The sequence below is a fragment of the Kryptolebias marmoratus genome, linkage group LG12 (assembly GCF_001649575.2).
Source record: "Kryptolebias marmoratus isolate JLee-2015 linkage group LG12, ASM164957v2, whole genome shotgun sequence".
In the NCBI taxonomy this organism is placed as follows: domain Eukaryota; kingdom Metazoa; phylum Chordata; class Actinopteri; order Cyprinodontiformes; family Rivulidae; genus Kryptolebias; species Kryptolebias marmoratus.
Genome location: NC_051441.1, coordinates 3,908,130 through 3,929,935, shown reverse-complemented (window position 1 = coordinate 3,929,935; position 21,806 = coordinate 3,908,130). Strand labels below are relative to the sequence as shown.

At 41.2% G+C, this 21,806-nt stretch overlaps 1 protein-coding gene across 8 annotated transcripts in view; it reads right to left on the bottom strand.

Moving 5' to 3' along the window:
• The window catches only part of asic2 (acid-sensing (proton-gated) ion channel 2), a 356,894-nt gene that overhangs the window by 141,440 nt on the left and 193,648 nt on the right, over positions 1-21,806 (bottom strand). Inside the window, exon 1 of one of the 8 annotated variants that reach the window (XM_017419423.3) lies at positions 4,676-5,368. The exons of the other annotated variants lie outside the window; for them this stretch is intronic. Coding sequence (XP_017274912.1) covers positions 4,676-5,368 — 693 coding nt within the window. Of the gene's footprint in view, positions 1-4,675; positions 5,369-21,806 lie in introns of those variants that run through there. 8 annotated transcript variants of the gene reach the window in all.

Here is a 21,806-nt window from a genome sequence, read left to right as displayed (position 1 = left end):
GAACCAGTGACCTTCTGGTCCTGAGAGGTCTTCCCAGCCTCTTTGCTCCAGCTGCTCCAGCGTGGGAATGTTTGAGATCTAACAGAAAAGCTAAAAACAACGTCGACGTCCATCCCTGCCCGTCCTATCCTGCAGTGTGAACCTAATCAGACTGTTTTGCTGACAAGAGATGTGATCGTAGAACAAAAGGATTTGTTTGGTAATTTCCACTCCAGCAGGCAGCCCAGGTCTGCAGCACCCTTCTTCAGCTTAATGACACTAATAATTTCCCACCTGCACAGGTCAAACAATCAGAACTCTCATAAAACTGATTCTTTTGCACCTGTGAACCGTGACACATTACAGCCTTTTAAACTGTGGCAACAAAACCCCGTCGGCCAAATAACTGTGTGTATTTCCATATTTAACCATGTTCACACAGATACAGAGCAACATTTTGGTTTCCCTTTCCTGCCAGATAGGCAAATCTGAAGTGTTTGCCTTTATACTTAATAAATCAACTAAATAATAAGAAATAAAATGCTTTTGATTTATCTCTTTGTGAGTTTTAATCCCTGTAGTACTGAAATAGTCTACCAGATCTGTTAAAAAAACCCACTAACATTCAACTAAATTTATTATATTTGTTTTAACAAAACTATAAATATGAACAAAATCTTCTCAAGCCAAACCGAGCGTTTGAAGATTTCTCCGCAGATACAGTTGATGCATCATGGCGGAAAGACACTCCCTGCCCAGAGTGTGATTAGGTGCTTCTCTAAAACTCGGAGCACTGTTTAATTTGTCAGTGCGGGTGCAGTTATCTAGTCCTGGATGGAGCTCCGGGAAGCAGGGCGGAGATGTGTATCTGCTCCACATATATGGGCTCGGCTCGCTAACGTGTCATTTACTTTTATTGAGGATGGTGTGAGCGGTTTTCTTCGCCTTTGGCACACTTCGCCCGCTCTGTCATCCCTTCGCTGATGGGTCTCGCTGCGGGGTAGCTGAGCGTACATCACTATTGGAAATGTGGGAGCAAAATAGACCATCATAAACTACAGCTCGAACCTAATAGATTTATCGATTTGCCAGCCCCGCTACCAGCTCTCTCTGACACCGTGGATTCAGCACATGAGACCCTGCTGCTCAAGGGGCAGGCCAGAGTTATGGGACCCATTTGTATTCCCAACCAGACACCTTTGTCTCTGTGCCATCTCTCATTTCCAACCAGTAGTCGTCTGTTTTTCTTCTTCACCTCAGAAGCAACTCACCGCTTGGCAGTTCAAAGCATTCTCTGGACTCTAAAACCAACCGCTATCAAAACCAGATTTCACACTTTCTCTCCAAGACAATAAAGCATCCCATCATGGGAATTTACACCCACAGGTCAAGCGTTCTCATGTTTATTTAGCACCGTTTGCTGTGCTTTGTTCCGTGTGTTTTTGGTGTCAGAGTGATGGTGCTGTAAATGCTGGGATACTGAACGGGCCTTGGGGAGTCTTTGCTGACTTGCAGCAGAAAGCTAATGAGATTAGCAAAACCTCGGAGGTCCCGTTAACGTCATGAAGCTCCCTGTAAGGTGGAACAAGATGAGAAGGAAGAGGAGTGAAGCATCGATGTGGCTCTAATCAGTGCAGTAAATCTGACTGTACTCAACATACTGTCAACGTAACAAGACGAGAAATAACGCTGAATGACTTTACTGAAGAAGCTAAAATTAAGTTGTTAAAGCTAAAAGAAGCAGAAGAGCAAGTAAAAGCTAAATTTAGCAGAAGGACAGCTAAAAGCTTAAAGTATAATAACACAAAAAATAGCAAAAACAGCTAAAGGTAAAAGCTGAAAGTAGAAGAATGATAGCGTCATTTTAGAGTCATTTTTCTCGAACTACATAAAAAACAATAAAAAAATAAGACAGGAAAACAAAATAATAATTCAGAAGGTACAAATAAGATGCTCATGCTTTTCCGTAAGCTTCAAACTAGTTGAGCATACTTGGGCTTAAAAGAAATCTGCCATTTATTTCTGTTTGTTCTTAATGGTTCTTTAAGCTGGTATTTCAGAGAGATTGGACAGATTAAGTCTTTAAGATGCACAGCGGTCGCTCTCAGAGGACATTTTTCCATCAACAGCTTGAGCCACTCACACACAACATTCGGACTTATTGAATGTTAGGAATACACCTGACACAAACAGCTTTCGTTCTCATCTTATAAAACAACACAGGCTTCACTCTGGAAACGGATCATCTGGGATCCACTGAACGCGTTTGCCTTGACATGGCGTGACCTGCCATAAAACAAACACCACAACCATACTCTGAGGCCTACGTCTGAACTCAACCAAGTAGGAAAATCTCTTCCTCCCTGCTGCAATTATTGTTTTGTTATTCACTGGGCAGCAGACCGATGAGCCTCGTCTTGTTTCTGTCAGAGCGAGAAAAGAAGACGAGACAAAGAGGACAGAAAGAGCAGCACCTACCACTGAGCTGGAAAAACAAATGAAAATCATCAGACTGCACCAAATCAGGTACTCACATCAACAAGCCCTGACCATAAACTGTGAATATGACTGTACTGTAAGTTATTGACTTTAGAGAAAAGAAAAGGGGTAATTTTGTTTGGTTGAGTGCTGTCAGGAACAAAAATCCTGACACTTTCAAATGCCAATCAGAAGCTTGGGGGTCAAAGGTTGTATGTGCTTCATTGAAGCAGATACACATGAAAATCCACCTCAAGCTGCAAACACATCAAACAACAAAGACTTCATATCCATTACTGCTCGCTTTTTGGAAAATGACATTTGTTTATTACAACAGGTACAGGAAAAGAACAAACCAAAAACGGAGGAAAAATGGTTTAAATGTCTGATATAAACAAGATAGATTGGGCTCCGTATTTCCATTCTAGTCTGTGTGTGTTAGTAACTATTCCTGTGTCTGGCTTTTATCCCTCCTCTGAAATCTTTATGCACTGAATCCGTTTCTGAAAGGAATAATTTGCATCTCTGGGGCATAAAAATAACTTGGGAGTGAACATAAATATTAAAAATTAGGTAAAAACTAGCTAATGAACCCATATTAATCTAATTTACTATTTCAATAATTTAACAGTGTACATGAAAAGATGTGATTTTATATGAAATAGTAATAATTATTATGGTAATGATTCTGTGTGGAGTTTGAATGTTCTCCTTGTGCATTTGTGGGTTTTCTCCAGGTACTCCGGTTTCCTCTCAGAGACTGAAAACATGCATGTTGGGTTAACTGGTTGTTTGTCTCATTTGTCTCAATGTGTCTCTGGGATGGACTTGTGACCTGTCCAGGGTGTCCCCCGCCTCTCGCACCGTGACTTTTGGAAATAAGTACAAGATATCTATGACTCAGAAAGGAAAAGAGGGTGGATGGATGGATGGATGGATGGATGGATGGATGGATGGATGGATGGATGGATGGATGGATGGATGGATGGATGGATGGATGGATGGATGGATGGATGGATGGATGGATGGATTTGTGTTGAGGACCAATAAATGCCATTACAAAGAAAAGGTATCAGTAAAAATATGGCTTCAAAGAATACTCACGTTTTTATGCACACAAAAGACTTTGACACAACAACCAAACTAAACACAGCCAGGACTAACTGAGACCCCCTAACAAGTGTTTTTAATAAGTTAAAATAATAAGCTGTCAGAAAGAAACATGCTTTTACTCCTTTACCTCAGTTAAAACACTTTGGGAAGAAGCATCAATGTGACAATTTTTCTGCCTCTTTAGGAGAGCTGAAAAAAGCATTTCATTCAGACATAAAACAGAAACAGAAATAAATTAATTAAATATGTACATACCCTTATTTGCAGAGAATATATTAGCTCTCTAAACTTTTTTCTTTTAAAGTTGGCCTTCATCTAATTATCACTGGAAACCCAACAAAACAAAGGCTTGAAAACACAAAACTAAAAAGCAAGGGGAAAACAATCCCGTAGAAATCAAACTCAGCCCAGGCTTGACAAAGAAATCCCAATTACACAGCTTCACCACTTTCTGAAGACTTTTGTTTTGTTTAAATTACCTAACTTGTAGAAGAAAACTGTGTGTGCCTGCATCCACAAAGCTGCCAACTGTGGACTAGGTACCGAACTTCTAAATTTAAACACTTATGTAGGACCAGGTGGACTTGTCATCAGTCTCCATCTCTAAATTAAAGCGGTACTAATAAACAAAGACAAAGTGTCCACACTCCTGCAGAGGAAACAGCTGTGATGGCACAAACACACCAAGGAAAGATGAGTGGGCACACATACCTACAAACTCGAAAACAACCATGCAGAACAATAGCCACACAGAAAAATAATCCAACACGAAGACAGTTAATTTTCCTGAATGTCTGAAAACAATGGTAGTGGTTGGAGCCATGTACTTTATCACAGGCCTTTAATTGACCAATAGATGGCCATAGCTACTCATTTAACTACATTCAAGGACTTTTTTTTGCTGGTTTGCAAATGTTTTTTTTTGCCTGTGGAACACAACAATCCTCTAAAAAGACAATGTAATAATACAAACCGTGGTTGGGCATGAAATTAATACCTAGATAACTTTATAATGATGTTCAAGTTGAGCTAATTGAAAGGAAAGACTAAAAAAGTAACACAAAAGGAACACTGTCAGAAACACAACAGAAGAAGTTGGACTTACAGAGGAGAAGTTGTGAGCTCCGCAGGGCTCTCCTTTGTATTTGCATGAGAGAAGCATTTCATCCAGCTGGTGGCTCAGTCGGTCCATAAACTCCAGATTGGTTCCCTCAAAGTTTCTGGGTGGCAGAAATAGCCTGAAGTCTGACAGTTTTCTGAACCAGGCCAGACGGTCCTCCTGCAGCAGGTCCAAAACCATGGGCCTGACTGTCCGGTTAGCCAGCAGGAGGCCGAGCCAGTGGCCAGCAAAATACAGGTCACTCTTTGTAAGTTTGTAGAGGCGAATGGGATTGTTGTTGCAGATAGTGACAGCAGGGAAAGCCAGTTCTTTGGCCCATTCGGTGTGGACTCGCGTGTATGTGGGAAAGGAGAGCCAGTGAAGTAGACGGTTGGAGGACCAGGATAAAAGCAATCCCAGGGAGGTGCAGAGGGCCAGCAACCAGAAGGCCCTGCGGCCAACGGATCCACCGGGGACACAAACATGCCGCAGGCCGTGTAGACGTGTCCTTGACAGCAGAGTGGATGTGACCTGAGCCAGAGTCTGCTTCGTGTGACGTCGCTTACGACCCTTTCTAATCATGGCCGGGGATCCCCTCCGGAGACAATGCCCCTCCAGGGCCATGGCTGCCCACAGCGCTCCTACAACCGCAGGAGAGGCTTCATTTCCCAGGCTGGCCTCAGGGGCTGGGGCCCACATGTAGCTCCAGGATAAATCCACTACTGTAATCTACACATGGATATGCGTTTGGCCACTGTTACCCCATGCAGTCACACACAGTATTACGACACGCTCTGTGAAAGTACCCTCACATGTACGTTTTGAAGTCCTCCTCGGGTGCAGGAGCTGTGATGAACTCAGCAGCTGCTACTTGTTGGTCTTCCCTCCATGTTCTCCAAGTATGAGATTTTCTCCAATCATCCAACTCAGCAGGAGAAGAAGAGGAAAAATCAGAGGCAAATGTGCTCTAAGCAAGGTGTCTTCTACATGAGTGAGTCCGCCGTCCACGGCAGTTAGTGAGACAGAGAAGGAGAGATGATGAGACAGAGAGCAAAGGGATGAGGAAGAGGCAGGAGGAGAGAAGGAAAGGAAGAGAGGACAAAAAAAACAAACAACAGAAGAGAAGATAATTCAGGTAAAGAGATGACAGAGGTGTGGAGTGGTTTGTCGATGAGAGCCTGCTCTGTTCCACATTTCTCTTCTTTCAACTTGCAACTGTGTGCTCCTGAGCTTTACTGACTTGCAGAGGTGTTTGTCAGTCAGATGTTGCCGATATTAAGTACAAACTTTAATTCAAAAATGTCTCCGTCGCTCGCTTGTTTTCTGTCCCAGTTTGCACTCGGGTGTCTCAGCTTTAAATGATGTTATTAAGCTCCTTTGGGGACAGCAGGGTAATTTCATCGTGTCGTGAATCTGCTTCTTACCCAGAGCCACGGTTAGAAACACACCACACACTTTCACATGGAGAAGAAGATACTCATGCACATTCATGAACATGCACGGTGCTTTCCTGCAGGACACCAGAGCGAGGCTAATCGGTTTTGTGAAACTAAGTGTTTCTCACCACCTTTAATCCGTCTCCCGTTTATTCACTCTTCCTCCTCTTCCTCCCTAGTTTTGCTCCCCGACTCAAAACCAGCATCTCTCATCTTGGTATTCCTCTCATGTCTCGGCTCCTCTGTCTAAAAATACTCACTCCAAATCAAATCTATCAACTTGCCCTCGTGCTCCTCCTCTTCTTGTGTTATGTCAGTTAAGTCCTGTAGTCTCAGGCTTCTGTCGGGCTCCCCCTTCTCCTCCTCCTCCTCCTCTTCTTTCCCACTTTCTGTGCGCACTCTTGTGCTTCTCCCCGTCAGGAAAGGCTTTTCAGTGCGTTCTCCTCGCTCCGTGTCCTTGTCTTCCAGCTTTCCCCCGTTCTCCCTGCTCTGAATGACTTCCCTCTCCTCGGTGATCGCTCCGTTTATCCCGCCTCCCTCTCTCACGCGTTTTCCTCCAGTTTTCAGCCAGCTTCCTTTTTTTTTTTCTCGCCCCCCTCCGCCGTCGCACCTCCTCTGCTCCTCCTGCGCCACAGCTCCGTCCACACAGCCGGCGAGCCAGTCACTGATGAGAGCTCCCGTCTCTCCGTGTGCTAACTCGCGCTGTCCTTCGCCCCCCTCTGTTTGTCTGCTGCTGCTGCTGAGCAGCCACAGAACCATGAGAAACGGCTGTTTGCATGCAGCGCACAAAACCTAGTGGGTTTTCCTTTTTTATTTCCTGAATCAATGCATGAAAATTTAATTATAGAACTAATAGGATGTTACCAAATATAACGGTTAAAGTTAGGTGTAAAAGTTTATGATGCGGTCATCGGTTACACTTTTTGTTTGTAGATTTGCTTTTTCCTTTCCGACTAAACTGACCCTGACTTAACTCCGATTCTGCATTTTATTTAGCTCCATTATGGTGGTTGTTGCACAAAAGTCAACAACAATTTCAAACCTCTGATAATGTGCTGGGCCTCTTATTGCTTCGCAGATGCACAAAAAGAAATCTCGTTGTGAGAGTTGAAAAAGTTGAAAACGACTACAGGAAGATCGGTGACAGAGTAGAAATCAGTGCAGACACAACTGCAGCAGTAATCAGCAGGTAAAGAATGAGCTAAAGTAGCAATAATCAGAGCCACGGCCGCTTACAGTGAAGATATTTTAGTAGATTGAGCTACTTGAGCCATCTGGTTCTGACAAGCAGAGAGGTAAATGCACAGCGAAAAAGATAGATAATGAAACACCAACAAGAGAAGCCTGATGAATAACGGGAGAACATCGTTTCAGCAGATAAGACCAAGATAAAACCGTTCAGTTCAGATGTTCCACACCAAATCTGGACCCTGGCCAGAACCACCAGAGTCAACGCACGGTACTACAAATACTTACATCTGAGTATTTGCCAATGGAGAGTACCGATACGAGTACTAATAAATGCCATTACATTTGTTACAGTTTCTTACAGAGCAGAACGGCAGCATTCTTTTCCAAAAATGGTGAGCTGCCAGGAAGTTTGGGCTCAGATCCGCATATTCTCAGGATTGTCTTCTGCTAAATGACAGACTTCAGCTCAGGGGTGGGCAATCCTAGTCCTGGAGGGCAACTATCCTGCATGTTTTACTTGTTTCTCTGCTCCAACACACCTGATTTGAATCAATGGGTGATTAACAGGCTTCTGCAGAACACAAAGAGGTAATTTAACCTCTGAATCAGGTGTGTTGGACCAAGGAAAGAAGTAAAACTTGCAGGATAGTGGTCCTCGAGGACCAGGATTGCCCACCGCTGCTTTAGCTGCTTCCTGCTATTAGCTAACTGTTGGACCTCACCGTTCTCTTGGTTCTTTTTAAATGTTTTATGTTTGAAAGAGAGATTTTATCTCTCTTGATAACTTTGCTAAACATCAGTTTTCTGTTTGACGTTTGTCACCATTGCTCACTTTTAAATACCTCCTTCTTTTTGTGGGGTTTATTGGTGGTTAATAATTAACTTTATTTGTGCATTAACGCCGCTGACGGGTAAAGAACATGGATCAGGAGAGCTAACTCAAAAAAGAGAGAGAAATAACTACTGAGACAAGGGAGAGGTGAACATGACACTGTTCACAAAATGGCAAAGCACGGAGGAGGGAGTGTGGTGATTTAAGACACAGATAGTAACACGTGGATGTGGATATACGGGACAAAAATAGCTGCATAATTTATATTTAGGTTCAAAAAGTCTGATTGTTTCAAAGATTTTCCACAGCACCACAGTCCTTCCTGCATCCAAACGAAAGGTTAGTAAAATAAACTGACTTCCTAATCTAATAAATATTTAAGCCTTGAAAAACAAACAATACAAATTAGCAGAAATCCTACCTGACTTGAGCATACTGCGCTGTCTGCAAGGCAATATGGTTGAAAACAATTCTTATTTAAATTATGTTACAAGCTGTTTTCATCAAGTTAAAAAATATTTTATTGTGGAATATTTGAATATATCTAATTTAGGTGAGTTTATAAGTCAGCCATGTCGTCTTCACATCCATATTTTAATGTTTCTTGATGTAAGCCAAAAAAAAAGATTAATACCAAGTCTTTTTAAAGACCTTAGACCTTATTATTGTTTTTAATAATAGAAAACTGAACAAGTACTCAGAAGGGTTGCTACAATTCTGACTACTATCATTTATTTAATAAAATTGAGATGAGAGCAGTGCATGAAAACCTCCCAAGCTATTACTTCTGTCTTAAAGCTATCATTAATAACATTTTTAAAGAATTACTGGTAGAGAAATTTGCAAAGACCACATCAGCTGAAGAGTAATATCTGCCTAATACAGAAGAATTATCACAACAAATAAACATAAAGGCTCCGACTCAACTGATCAAACCGCAGCAAAAAGGGGTTTTAGTTCATTTAGTGCTGTAATAGACAGTTTTATAAAGATTCAAGCCATCACTCATTAGCATTCAGTGATCCTCTGCCTGTTACAGAGGAGACCATTTTGTCCCTGAGATATGAAAAGGAACTTTTATAAAATTCATTTTCATTTTTTGATTTCTTAATTAAACACCCTCTGGCTCTTTCTTTACTTCTCTTAATATTTTTGCCAAAGCCTGCAGTTTGCGACAGCTCTGAATTATTATCACATTTACATTTACATTTTTTTTTAGTTATTAGGCTGTATGTTTGTGAAAAAAAAGATCACGTTCAAGATTGTTTTGACACAAATTTGTGTTACATAAAAAAAAGTCCCCAACATCTCCTGACATTCTGTCCTAATCTCATCTTTTAATATAAATGCATAACAATAAGACGTTTTGAAAACCCTTTAATACTCCTTTCAGTCTATTTCAAAGGATAATAACAATATAAATCCAAGCCAACATGACCTTGTACAGAGAGGAAACAAGTGAACCAGGACTGAGAAACAAAGGAAAACTTTCATGTTTAATTCATATCAGGCCAAATTACAAAACAGAAACGGAGAATTGGGATGTCAAATGCATGCACACACACCTAATTCTTCTAACAATCACTGCTACAGTGCAGTACACATATACAAACACACACTCAAAGCCTTCAGCTAGATCCAGAGGCAGCCTTCCAGAGCCTGGATCCACAGGCTGAATAATTAGCTTAGAGCCATAAAGAGGGTTTCTCGGTCCAACTATGCAGCCAGTGTAAAGAACACCTCAAAGCCTTAACATATTCAATTTGCAATCCTAAAGCATGTGGGAAATCAGAGATTAATTAGGGATATAGCCGAGCCAAGCGTCAGATACAATTACACAGCAGCCTCTAACTGCAGAGCCGTGGCATTTATATTCATGTATGTTTTCATCCGCAGAGCTCTCTAAGATCAAAGGACACGAGGAAACAAAAACCACGAGAAAACAGTCACAGGTTCGCGGTAACGAGGTGTAGGAGGTGTTGGAGGTATAAGTGCTTCACGGCCCGGCTAAACTTCGGCTCGGGACGAGGAAGTCAGCAGCTGCAGGTGATTAACGAGGGTTAAAGTGGCGCTCAGGTGGAGAGATGCACCTGGGTTCAAAATGACCGGGATGGCAAAGAATCAAACACTTTTAAAACCGGCTTTTTAAATCCTGTAACTAAACGCAGTTTTATTTTTTAACTCTGGAAATCTCCAACAAAGAGTTTCAAGTTCCATCTTGTCCCAGAATCGTCAAATAAACTAGAAAAATGAGAATTTTCTGCAAAAATGGAGCTGAATGACTTTTCTGAAATTTGATGAAGAAGCTGATTCTGATGAGTCAGAATTAAAACAAGCAGAAAAAAAGCTAAAATTAGGAAAAACAGTAGCTAAAATTTAAATTAGCAATAAGGAGCTAAAACCTAAAACCAGTAGCTAAAACAAAAATGTGCAAAAAAGTAGTTGAAGCAAAAATGAGCAAAACTGTGGCTAAATAATAAAATTAGCATTAGTGTGACATAAAAAAAACAAAAATTAGCCAAAAACAAACAAGCTTTAAAGTCAGTAAAACAGTAGTTAATGGCTAAAACCAACAAAACAGCAGCTAAAACTAAAATTTGCCAAATAAAGAAGTTAAAGCTAAAATAAGCAAAACTGATGCTAAACATAAAACCAACAAAAGAGTAGCTAAAAGCTAAAATTAGCAAATTACAGTATCTAAACTCTTAAACCAGCAAAACAGTAGATAAAAGCTAAAATGAGCACAATTGTAGATAAAATATAAAATTAGCAAAACTGATGCTAATTAATAAAATTAGCAGAAGTGACAAAAAAAATAAAAATTAGCCAAAAACAAACAAGCTTTAAAGTCAGTAAAGCAGCTAAAACCAACAAAACAGCAGTTAAAACTAAAATTTGCAAACAAGTAGTTAAAGCTACAATGGGCAAAACTGATGCTAAACCAGTAGCTAAAATCTGAAATTGGCAAACTACAGTATCTAATCTCTAAAACCAGAAAAACAGCAGCTAAAAGCTCAAATTAGCATTAAGTAGCTAAAACCTAAAACTAGCAAAACAGTAGCTAAAAGCTAAAATGAGCACAATTGTAGATAAAATATCAAATTAGCAAAACCAATGCTAAGTATAAAAACTCAAATTAGCAAACTACAGTAGCTAAAACCTAAATGCTTTAGTGAAACAAACATGTTAAACATTTTAAGAAGTATAAAGCTATAAAAGCTCCTGAACGAGCTGAACCTTTTGATACAGAAACGATTCAAATTGCTGAAAGCTTGCAGGAGCAGTTTGATGCTGAAAGACGTCCGGAAGAATCAGCTTCACCCCATAAATACAAAGCAGGCCCTCGGTAACAATGGCTAAAGTCAAGTGAGTAATGAGAGCTGCTCAGGGGTTCATAAAGCCACGATGGGATGCCTTTTCGGAGCCTGACAGTCGAGGCTTTGTTGGTGCTTGTCTGTCATCTCCGAGTCGCTGCTGCAGATAATAACATGTTGAGCTCAGTCAGCTTTTGTGACCAGAACGCCGCTAACATTAACAAATTACCCACGGGTGGATTCATCACAGCACTGCTAACGTTACATACAGGCGGAGAATGCCGCAGTGCTCATCAGCATCGTTTCATTTTCTCCTCAATATTTAACCTTAAACCCTCTGCTGGCTTTGCATTAACATAAAGAATCTCTTTGGTGTTGCTGATGCAAGCGAAACTGTCCCGCTGCATTTTCCTCCCACAGATGATAGTGTCCTTGGTTTATGGTCGCAGCTGTTCTGGTAATCCATAAGTGTCATGTTGAACACGCTCTATATTAAATCTCTACCAGACACTTATCTGTTGTAAGCATTACAGGCCACTTGTGGAAGACTTTTTAAATAAATGAATAGGTGCAGCGTACAGTTTCCGTTGGGTTTACAACCCCACATTCGTCATCTTTACCTTGCGGGGTCATTGCTGCTTTGTCGACACAATAATGCAACAAACTGGGAGTCGGTGCAGGTAATGTAAATCAGCTGTCACCTTTCATGCTAGACTAAGACCTTGTTATGATGAGAAATTAGAGTCATTTTGGTCAAACTTTATAAATGATCTTGTGCTGGAAGAGCCCGCTGATGTGTTAGGAGTCTGAGTTTGTGTCAGCTGCTATCACACCAAATTTTAGCTCAATATTCATAAAACTGACTGAGTTTGAGCAAATTTTATACTGAATTGGACTCACAGCAAAACCTAATCAGTTGTAGATGTACATCCAATGACAATTTCATGAAAATCAGTCCAGTGGGTCAGGAATTTTTTTGGTAACAGACTCAGACAAACAGGGGTAAAAACATTATCATCCGCCTTTCGGTGGGGTTGATAATCATTGGTTCGAAGCTTAATTACTACTCAAAATATCCCCCACCTCCGCTGGTATGTTGAGAAACAAACGAGAAGTTTAAAATATTGTGTCGTTTTTGCTACAGAAAAATTTCAGTCTTGACCACCCAGTAAAAATCTCTCCACTCCAGGTTTTTTGCTCATTTTTGTCCGTTTAACGTTCCGGGGAAGGTGTTCTGCTGCCTTTTTACACACACAGAAAAACAAACTGACCAAGTTCGACAAATGCCCCTTTTACACCGACTCTAATTCAGAAGTCCGGCTCTACTCCGCTCTACTCGGCTCGGCTCTATAAAGAATGCATCGCGTTCTCACCGGCCAGTTTGGTCGTGTTGTGGGGGGCGGGGCCACGGCGCGGGGGGGTGCGCTACAAGTTGTGTAAACAACGAAAGCGCTATAGACAACGTTGGCCCCATGTTGTTGCTGTTTTTTAAACTTATGGGGATTCTCCTGAGACTTCAGGAAGAGAGGCGCAGTGGAAGAAATGCTCTGGATGCCGCGATTGTTGCGCGGAGTGGACGGCTGTTATCCGCCAGAGATTTCAGGCTTTACAGCGCCTTCAGCTGGGGGACAGACGGCAGAAATGGTGCAGGGTAAGCTAACGCTGTTGTTTATATTCCTACCGTTCGCTCTTTATGCTTTCATCTGGTCACACCCACGACCAATGAGTGAACGGGAGCTAAGGTTGCGCCGCCCACGAAGCAGGGCCGGCCCGGCTGGCCCTACTCTGAAGCAGGTACCAAAGAAGCAGGGCCGGCCTTGAAAAAATGCAGATGTAAACGCGCGCAATGCAAGCCGAGTAGAGTGGAGCCAGGACCGTTAGAGCCCGTGTGAAAGGGGCAAAAGAAGAGAGGCGATTCAATCAGATAGCTAATTTTAATAACTGTTCACGTGCCAAACGCCAAGCCTTTAAATGTTACCATGGGCGGTGAGCCGCAGCGCTGACGTTTTTGATACCGAATCCTCTGATTCACACAGAGCTGGAAGCATCCTGTGGAGCTCAGTTTACTTTTCAACAGCGCAGATGTTGGTTCTGTCGAGACAGGAGGTGATATGCATCAAAAAGAAATTACAAGAAAAAGCCTCTGCAGGTAAGAGCGAACAGTTTACGATGATGGAGATGAACACAGAAGCTGTAATTTAGCTGTCACGCACAGAGGAGAGACTCCTTTGTTGAGTTAACAAGGAACCACTGCAAACTGTCATGCATGTACTTATTTCATGATTTATTCCAATAACAGCAGGTGAACAAAGACATTTCCAGCCGGTGACCTCAGCAGCTAAAACACAGCTCCTTTGTGGACAGCAACTTTAAACAACATTAAATACCAATAAGGTTGATACTACCTGTGAGGAAACTCATTTTAGGAACTCCTCTCCAACAGAATCGAACCCGAACCAAAAGAAATACACGACCAAGACCAAAAAACATTAAAACACCAGTCCTTAATCCATTTTTTTAAATATAATTGGGATGTTTCATATCAGCCATTAAATTCCTGCCAGAGTTTCAAACTAAAATATTGCATGATAAGAAAGGACAAAGTTATTTTATTCAACCTTGTGAATGACGTTAAGTTTTGTGAGAAGTAATACGATGTGTTAGCACTCAGGGGATGTGTTAAGGATAACTCTCAGCTACTACCACACCAAAATTAGCTCAATTATCTGTAAAATTGACTGAGTTGGAGCCATTTTTCTGTTGGCTCAAGCCGACTGACCACAGATGATAATGAGTCGTAGTTGTACACCCGATGATTGCTTTGATTTTCTTTAAAATACATCCAGTGGCTCGTGAGATATTTTGCTAACAGACATACAGGGTTGACAGATGGAGCTAAAAGTTTTAAAAACAAATCATTCATCATCAGTTAGTGCTCGGAGTTTGTGTTAGGAATGACGCTAACCTATTACCACGCCACATTTCGACTCAATGTCTGAAAAATTGATGTAATTACAGCCATTTTTGTGTTTGATGAGGTAGCTTTGCTGTGGCGGCCATCTTGACTGAGCTCAAAAGTTAATAAACTGCAGATCTCTGTCTAATGATTACTTTGAGACATAGACACGAGCACAAATATTATTGTTGTTTCGTTTATTCAGTGGAGTCATAGGGAAGCTTAAAACCCAATTTGTCTTATTGTGAAAAACTTTAAATCAGAATCAATAATTCACAGTAACAACTTCGGCCTCCCCTGCAGCCACGGGTAATCCTCGACATAAAATAAAAACCCTCACTTCCTTCCAAGTTACAAACTGCTGTGTTGTTTATGCAGCTGAATTCCCATCAGCTCCGGTTACACTAATAGCCATCCCCAGCTGACACCACCTAAACGCTGTCTGACAGTTGGGCAGCGTCCCAGCTGCACTCTGCTCACGCCGGACGTCCGAACGCTTTGCAGCAAATCTGGACTCTGGCGGCGCTCAGCCTGGGAATCAACAGCAAGACTGAGAAACTATTATTTGGTTTCATGGAGAAAAAAAACACAAAAACAAGGCTAATTCAAGGCAAAAGATGCTAAATATGAAACTACATCTGTTTGTGCTCAGACTCTCAGCTACTACCACACCATTTCTGGAAACCGGAGGTTGGCTCGGTGTTGTTTCTGACCACGTCACGCAGTACGACAGCGGTTTAAACAGTTCCAGCAGCTTACTGGTCACGGCCCTGGTAATTTACCCATTCATCCATTCATCCATTCAGTCCATCACAGGGCCGCGCAGAGACAAACGAGATAGACAACCAATCATGCTCTCAGTCACACCGATTAACCTAAACTTCATGGTTTATCAAACTGGTGTACCTGGAGAAAAACCCATGCACGCACGGGGAGAACATGGGTTTTGAACCTGCGGCCTTCTTGCTCTAACCACTACACCCCCCTCACTAAAACAATCACCAGTTATTCTATGTTCCCTGCATCAGATTTGGTGTTAGATTTGCATCGGTTTGCTTAGATTATCACTCCGATAAAATTAAACTTGCATTTTCAAAGAAATAGATTCTACTTCCTGGTTTGAACTTGCATTATATTTTTTATTCCAATAAAGTAAGTTTGCATCTTTAAAACGTGTTAATTTTAATTTTATTAAACGTTTATTCAGGTGAAACGAGTTCTTTGCAGACAAAAGTTGTTTCCATTTATACTCAACCGATACGGTATGGCTTATAAAGGGAATATAAATATTTTTTTAACCTTTGTTTTCCTTCGCCTGACTAACGAGCTGCAGAGAGCGCACTCTCCTCGGCAGCTTGTGTGTCAGACTGTGACTCAGCAAATGTCAGGAAAGTTCAGCCTGTTGATCCCGTTGGCTCAGAGCGCTGATTCTTCATGTGAGACATCACTCTGATCTCCACTTCAGAGGTAACGTTCGGCTCTGCTGGATAGAGCGGTTTTTGAAAAAAGGCCATTTTGAACCACTCTTATATCTAAAGAACTAAAAAAAAAAAATAGATTTATGGGTGTAGAGGTTTTAACAGATGAAGACTTTAAATTCGGTTCTTTGGCTTTACAGTCAACCTCCAACAGCTCATGCCTCTCTAATGACACGTCTACGCTTGTGTTTGTCATCGTAGCGTTGTCATGTCTTTTATCATGGGGGTTTGTCGTGGGGTTTCCATGGTAACAGCAGCTCCGGCTTGACCCACAGAAATGGGCGAGGCAACAGTGGGAGCTAATGAACACCCTCCGCTGTTCTGCGGCTTATGTTTCGTTTCGACTTCGCTGCGACTCAAAGGTGATTAGAATGAAAATGAACCTGTTCCCGATCTCTGTTCCAAATAATAAAGGAAAGGATAAAGAAAATCTCAGCGAGGGAATAGAGAGCTCAGAGCCAAGTCTGCCACAACAGTTCCAGCTAATGATGCCATTAGTGCTACGGAGCAGCACAATCAATCAGAGAAGTGATTAGCATGGGCATGTAGAGAGAGCCGCACCATTAGTCAGATGTGCTGTGTATAACCTTCAGGACTCTGAGCGCTGAGAAGCAGTGTATAACAGAGTCAGTGGAGAAAATACACAAACTGTCATTATAATGATGTGTAAAACAGCATCGTTATGTGTTGACCAAAGTCTCGAGGAATAAACACAACATCATCCATGTCTTAAAAAAAAAAAGGAAAGTTAAAGGTGCTGCAAGCTTGTCTGACTCAAAGAGGCGCTAACTTTTCCTCTCTGCTACTTGTAAAAGATTGATTGTGTACTCCTGAGGAGACACTTGTGAGGACTTTCTGCTGCATAATAAAAGAGGAGGAAAACTAGGTTAGTCAGAGGATCCGATGCTGAAACAGCAACACTCTGAGCTCGCGCTAAGCCAGGCCAGATGAGGGTGCTGAGGTGAAGCAAGACAGAAAACAGACTAGAATGTAACCACGAGTCCACCTGGGATTACTCATGTTATTTATTTCCAATTAGATATGTGGGTTTAGGTCTCTAAAGCAATGGGATGTTGTCACAGAGCTTATAGTGAAGGCTTCAAACAGAGGAGGTGGCTGTAGGCTGTTGTCAAATTGAAATACGTGAGCAAATGTCAGCAATCGGGCTGAGTTAATTTATTCAAATTAAAGATTTATCCAGAACTGATGCTATTTATTCATAAAACATGTATTAGTTATTGTTAGTGAAGCTTGAATAATGAAAGAATGACGAGACAAATGTGAAAAACTCTAAAACCAGAGGAGTTTGAGTCAATCTAATATGAAGCATTAAACATTTTTACTTGAAGTCTTTCTGAAAATCAGAGCAGGACTCATTCCTCAGTGTCCAGCCTCCCATGGTGTACGTCAAAAAATGGAAAACATTTCACCAAACCTCAGAAAAAAAAAGGTAATAACCTGTAATTTGTTGTTGGAATGAAAATATAACACTGATCTGAGATTCATCTGAGGTTCTGATTACTGGGAGAGAATAAAACTATTTTAAAACAATGTACACTGATCTTAGGAAGAGTCTGAATCGTTGATTAATAAAGGTTTTGATTTACATATGTGCCTCCAATGTGAAACGATTTGGAAGTTTTTAAATAATTAGCAAATTGTCTCATGAATTACATTAAAAAGAAAGTTGTTTTGTCCAACTAGAGTTTGAAATTAATATTAGATTTCACTATAAACAAATCATAAAAGTCTTTCTTTAAAAATTAGGCAATAAAAACAAAATGTCACGTAAATACAGATCAAAACCAACTCTCATAGTCAAACTAGAGACATCACCACAGAGCAAACCAAAGCTCTTATTACTGCAGATAAAGCCCTGATCCGGTGATCCATCTGCTCCACCCGCTCCATCCTACAACCACACGACTCCCAGATGCTTCACCTCCTCCGCTGGAGGCGGAAACTCACTCCTAACCCTTTTGTTAGCTGAGAACCAAGACCTCTGACTTCGAGGAGCTGAATCTCATCCCAGCCGATTCGCATTCGGCTGTGAGCCGCCGCAGAGCGCGCTGAGGGTCACGGCCTGAAGACGCCAACAGAACCGCGTCATCTGCAAAAAGCGGAGGTGAGATCCTCTCCATGACTGCACCCTGAGATCCACAAACGCTGCTAATGTGACTAGTTGGCCTCGGCAGAGTCCAACTAGCACCGGGAACGCAGACACAGCTTTTGTTTTGGTTATACGGGGACCGGGCAGCCTTTAAAAACGACTCCGGCACCTTCCACAGAGAGTCAGAGAGTCGTAACATTTCTTAAAACTCACAAAAACCATGTAGACTGGCGAGTAGGATGGTAAAGAAGATACATTTCTCCTCCTGGATCCGAGGTTCGACAATCAGAGCCTCCTTTCCAACACTCTGGACTAAACTTTTATCTTTAGATGGTAAATAATAAAAGATATTAGAGCAAATTTTGTGCTCAAACAGCATTTTAAATCTCCTTAAGTCATTTAGTCTTACACAAGCTTTACATAAAACTTTATTAACCATTAGAAACATATTAAACCTGGATAAAACTTGTGATGTTCCTTCATCTCTTTGCTGTGTTGTGAATTTCACACGCTGGTTCGAAATTTTAGCAAAGAAATAACTTCCCATCCCTCCTCGTGCTGCAGCTTATCAAGCAGCAGGAAGTTGCTGAAGAGCAAACTTTTTGAATCACAGTTCACAGCGTGAACGCCAGCAGCAATGTAGCTGTAGGTGGAAATCATTCCCGTTCGCTGTGAACGCCGCCAAACAAAATACCTCCAGATAGTCAGCCCTCTTTGATCCTAAATTAAAATAACGTAGCCTGATGATAGAGTCAGGTGTGGCGGGTCAACATTTTCTCTTCAGAATAAACAGACTCGAGTGAATTTCTCCTCAAAACGATAATAAAAATGTGGAATGTGTGTTTGAGTTTTATAAAAATGTATTTATCTCCTCTGTATGGGAGTTTAATCGTATCCTCACTTAAGTAGAAACATTTTTCAGGCTTCTAATCTTCAGGTGCAGCTTCTGTGATGATAAACATTTAATCTCTTTACACTTGAGGAGTGTGTGCTTCCCAGGGAGGAGGAGGAAAAGGAGAATTACGAAAACAGGATGAGAACTGAGGAAGCGATTCAATGGGAGGCTTGTGTCCAGCTGTTCCCTCAGGGAAATGTTGACCCTTCTGGGAATCTGCTTTTAGCAGGGTGCAAGAAGAAGATTGCCCCGGCTCAGCAGTGCAAATGCTCCCATGAATTAAAGATGAGCTCGAGTTAGTCCTCCGGTTTGAAGTGACAGAAACAGGTTTTCAGTTTGCCGCTTGTTTTGGAGGCCTATCATTTTTTGATTATTTGCTTAAAAGGATCTTTTATTTATTAAATCTCAGAGATAAGGTGTCATTATGTGTGTCAAAGCACGAGCATTAAGCCCATTAACAGTCCATAAAAAACATCCTGTATCTCGTTGCACAGCTTTGAAATAAAACATGAAAATTTTACATCAAAACAAGCAGCTCAATCAGGATTGGTGTGTTATGACTTGTAGCACTGGAGCGTTGCACAGCTTTGACAAAATTTGGAGAAAACACCACCAAAAGAAATAAAAACGACCATCAACAGGATTTTAGGAAAACGGATGAGAAAACCCGGCCCTGTTCGGAGCTCTGTTGCTCAGGGATACTTCACAGTAGAAATATCATTTGAAGTTTAAACAGGTCAGAGAAAGTTGAACTATTTATGACTGAACTGTCATTTTGATAACTTTAATGGTTTTTACACAATTCACAGTTTTATGTTTCTGATTTTTACAGATATTTTTCCACAGAATGTATATCTGACAGTTGATGGCGTCACATTAACTTTCAAAACGTCTGAAAATGTCAAATCTTTTTAATCTTTTCTTACTCTCACAACCCCTTCTGGTACATAAATTATACACTAAAATGTAGATATTTTTATCTTCTTTCACTCGTGTCTTTTAATGCTGCAGGACTTAAAGTTTTTTCTTAAATCCCTACAGATTACAGAGAGAGACCCCCCCAAGAGTCCATATTTAGGCTCAAATTCTTCTTTTAAAATTGTAATATCTCCAACATAAAACGCTGTAGAAACATAAAAATCAACATGAGAGACCGTCAGAGTCTTCTGACGCTGACAGTTCAAGAATTCATAAAATATAGGTCATAGTTTCTGCACAGCTACTGTTTGTTTGAGGCTGGATCTTCAGTCTGTTTTTGTCTGCCTGACTTAGGTTTCCTGTCAGGGAGTGACAGACAGTTGTGCGGTTACCATGGTGATTATAATGAGCCACTGGCGCTGAGCCTCTTTACACTCCTTATACAGTTTATACATTATAAAGCAGACATTTTCTCTTAGTTTAGTTTATTACAGAATTGATGATGGAATTTCAGGCAGCCTTCAAAATGGCTTTTGAAGTTTTTGTTTTTTTTTGTTATTTTTATTATTACGAAAGCTCATAAATAAACTTCCTGAAGTACAGAATGATAAAGGTGGCTGGGTTTTACGCACGAACAATCAATGCGGGCTAACTAAATATTGCAGAAATAAAGAGATGCGCTGCAGGGAAAGATGAACAGTTCTCGAGACAAAAACCAAAAACAAGGAAACTCAGACGACTGTTTAAAACAAAGACCTGTTCCATCAAAACCCAAACATGTCAGTTCCCCTGGGTGGGATTTTTATCTCAACAATGCCTCTGCCTGTTGAAACCAATTTCTCTGTGTGAGCCATAACATAATAGGTGTGGTACAGACTCGCCTGTTTGAAGAGCACATATATCAAAAAAGCAAACCCATTTGACGCCATCTCTGCTCCATACATCAGCTGCCGCTTAAGAACAAAGACACGTGACCACAGAGGACATCTCGATGGCAGAAGAGGTATATAGGAGCATGCTGGAAAGAGGAAGAGATGCTAAATAAACTGAGGTAGCAGCCATTCTGGAGCATCTATTCAAAAGCGAGGCAGAGAACAACCATGTTCAGGTCAAACAGACTGAATGAGGAGCACAGATAGTAAAAACTGTCACACTGTTCACATGTTCTGTTTATGACCTAATTAATTTCCTGCACCGTTAGGTTCCCATCCAGACTCTCGCTGTGTCACTCCAGGTATCTAAGCTCCACGGACACAACTCTCACTCTGCAATCATCCTTTCCTCCATCCTGAGACAGGCAGACGTACTTACATCAAGCAGTCTTTGTGTTAAACCGCAAAGAAAGTGCTCGTTGCTTTCTCTCACTTTGTTTGTTCACTTATTCTACCTTCTGATAAAAGTGCAGGACATTATGGAGTTAACATTGCATTAAAAAAAAGGGCAAAGCAGTTATATGACTTCACTTTGTCGTTTAATCTCAGGAAGAACTGAAGACCTAACATTCATGGAAGAAATGCATAAATAAGGATCAACTTATGATGGGAAGGGACAAAGTTTAAGCTGTTTTTTGGTCAAACCTAGTAAATATTTTGCACTCGGCGTACTTGTTGAGTTTCACCTACTGCCAAATTTTACTGAATTATAACCATTTTTGTTGGGTAATGTTCATCTAATGATTACTTTCTGCAAGTTTCAGTAAAAAAATGGTAGTCAACCCAATTCAACATGGCCGCCACAGCTAGTCAACTTTGTTTTTCTGTGGCTGGTGATAATGAAAACAGCATAGTCCCTAGACCAGGGGTGAAAAACTCCAGGTCTCGAGGTTTTTCTGCTCCAACACACCTGATTCAGACGGTTTAATCACCTCCTCACCAAATCATCAGGTTCTTCAGGATTATGGCAACAAGTCGTCCATTTAAACCAGGTGTTTTAAAGCAAGAACAAGTCTAAAACATGAAGGAGATCACCCCCCCCGGAATGGAGTTTGACACCCCTGCCTTCGACTAA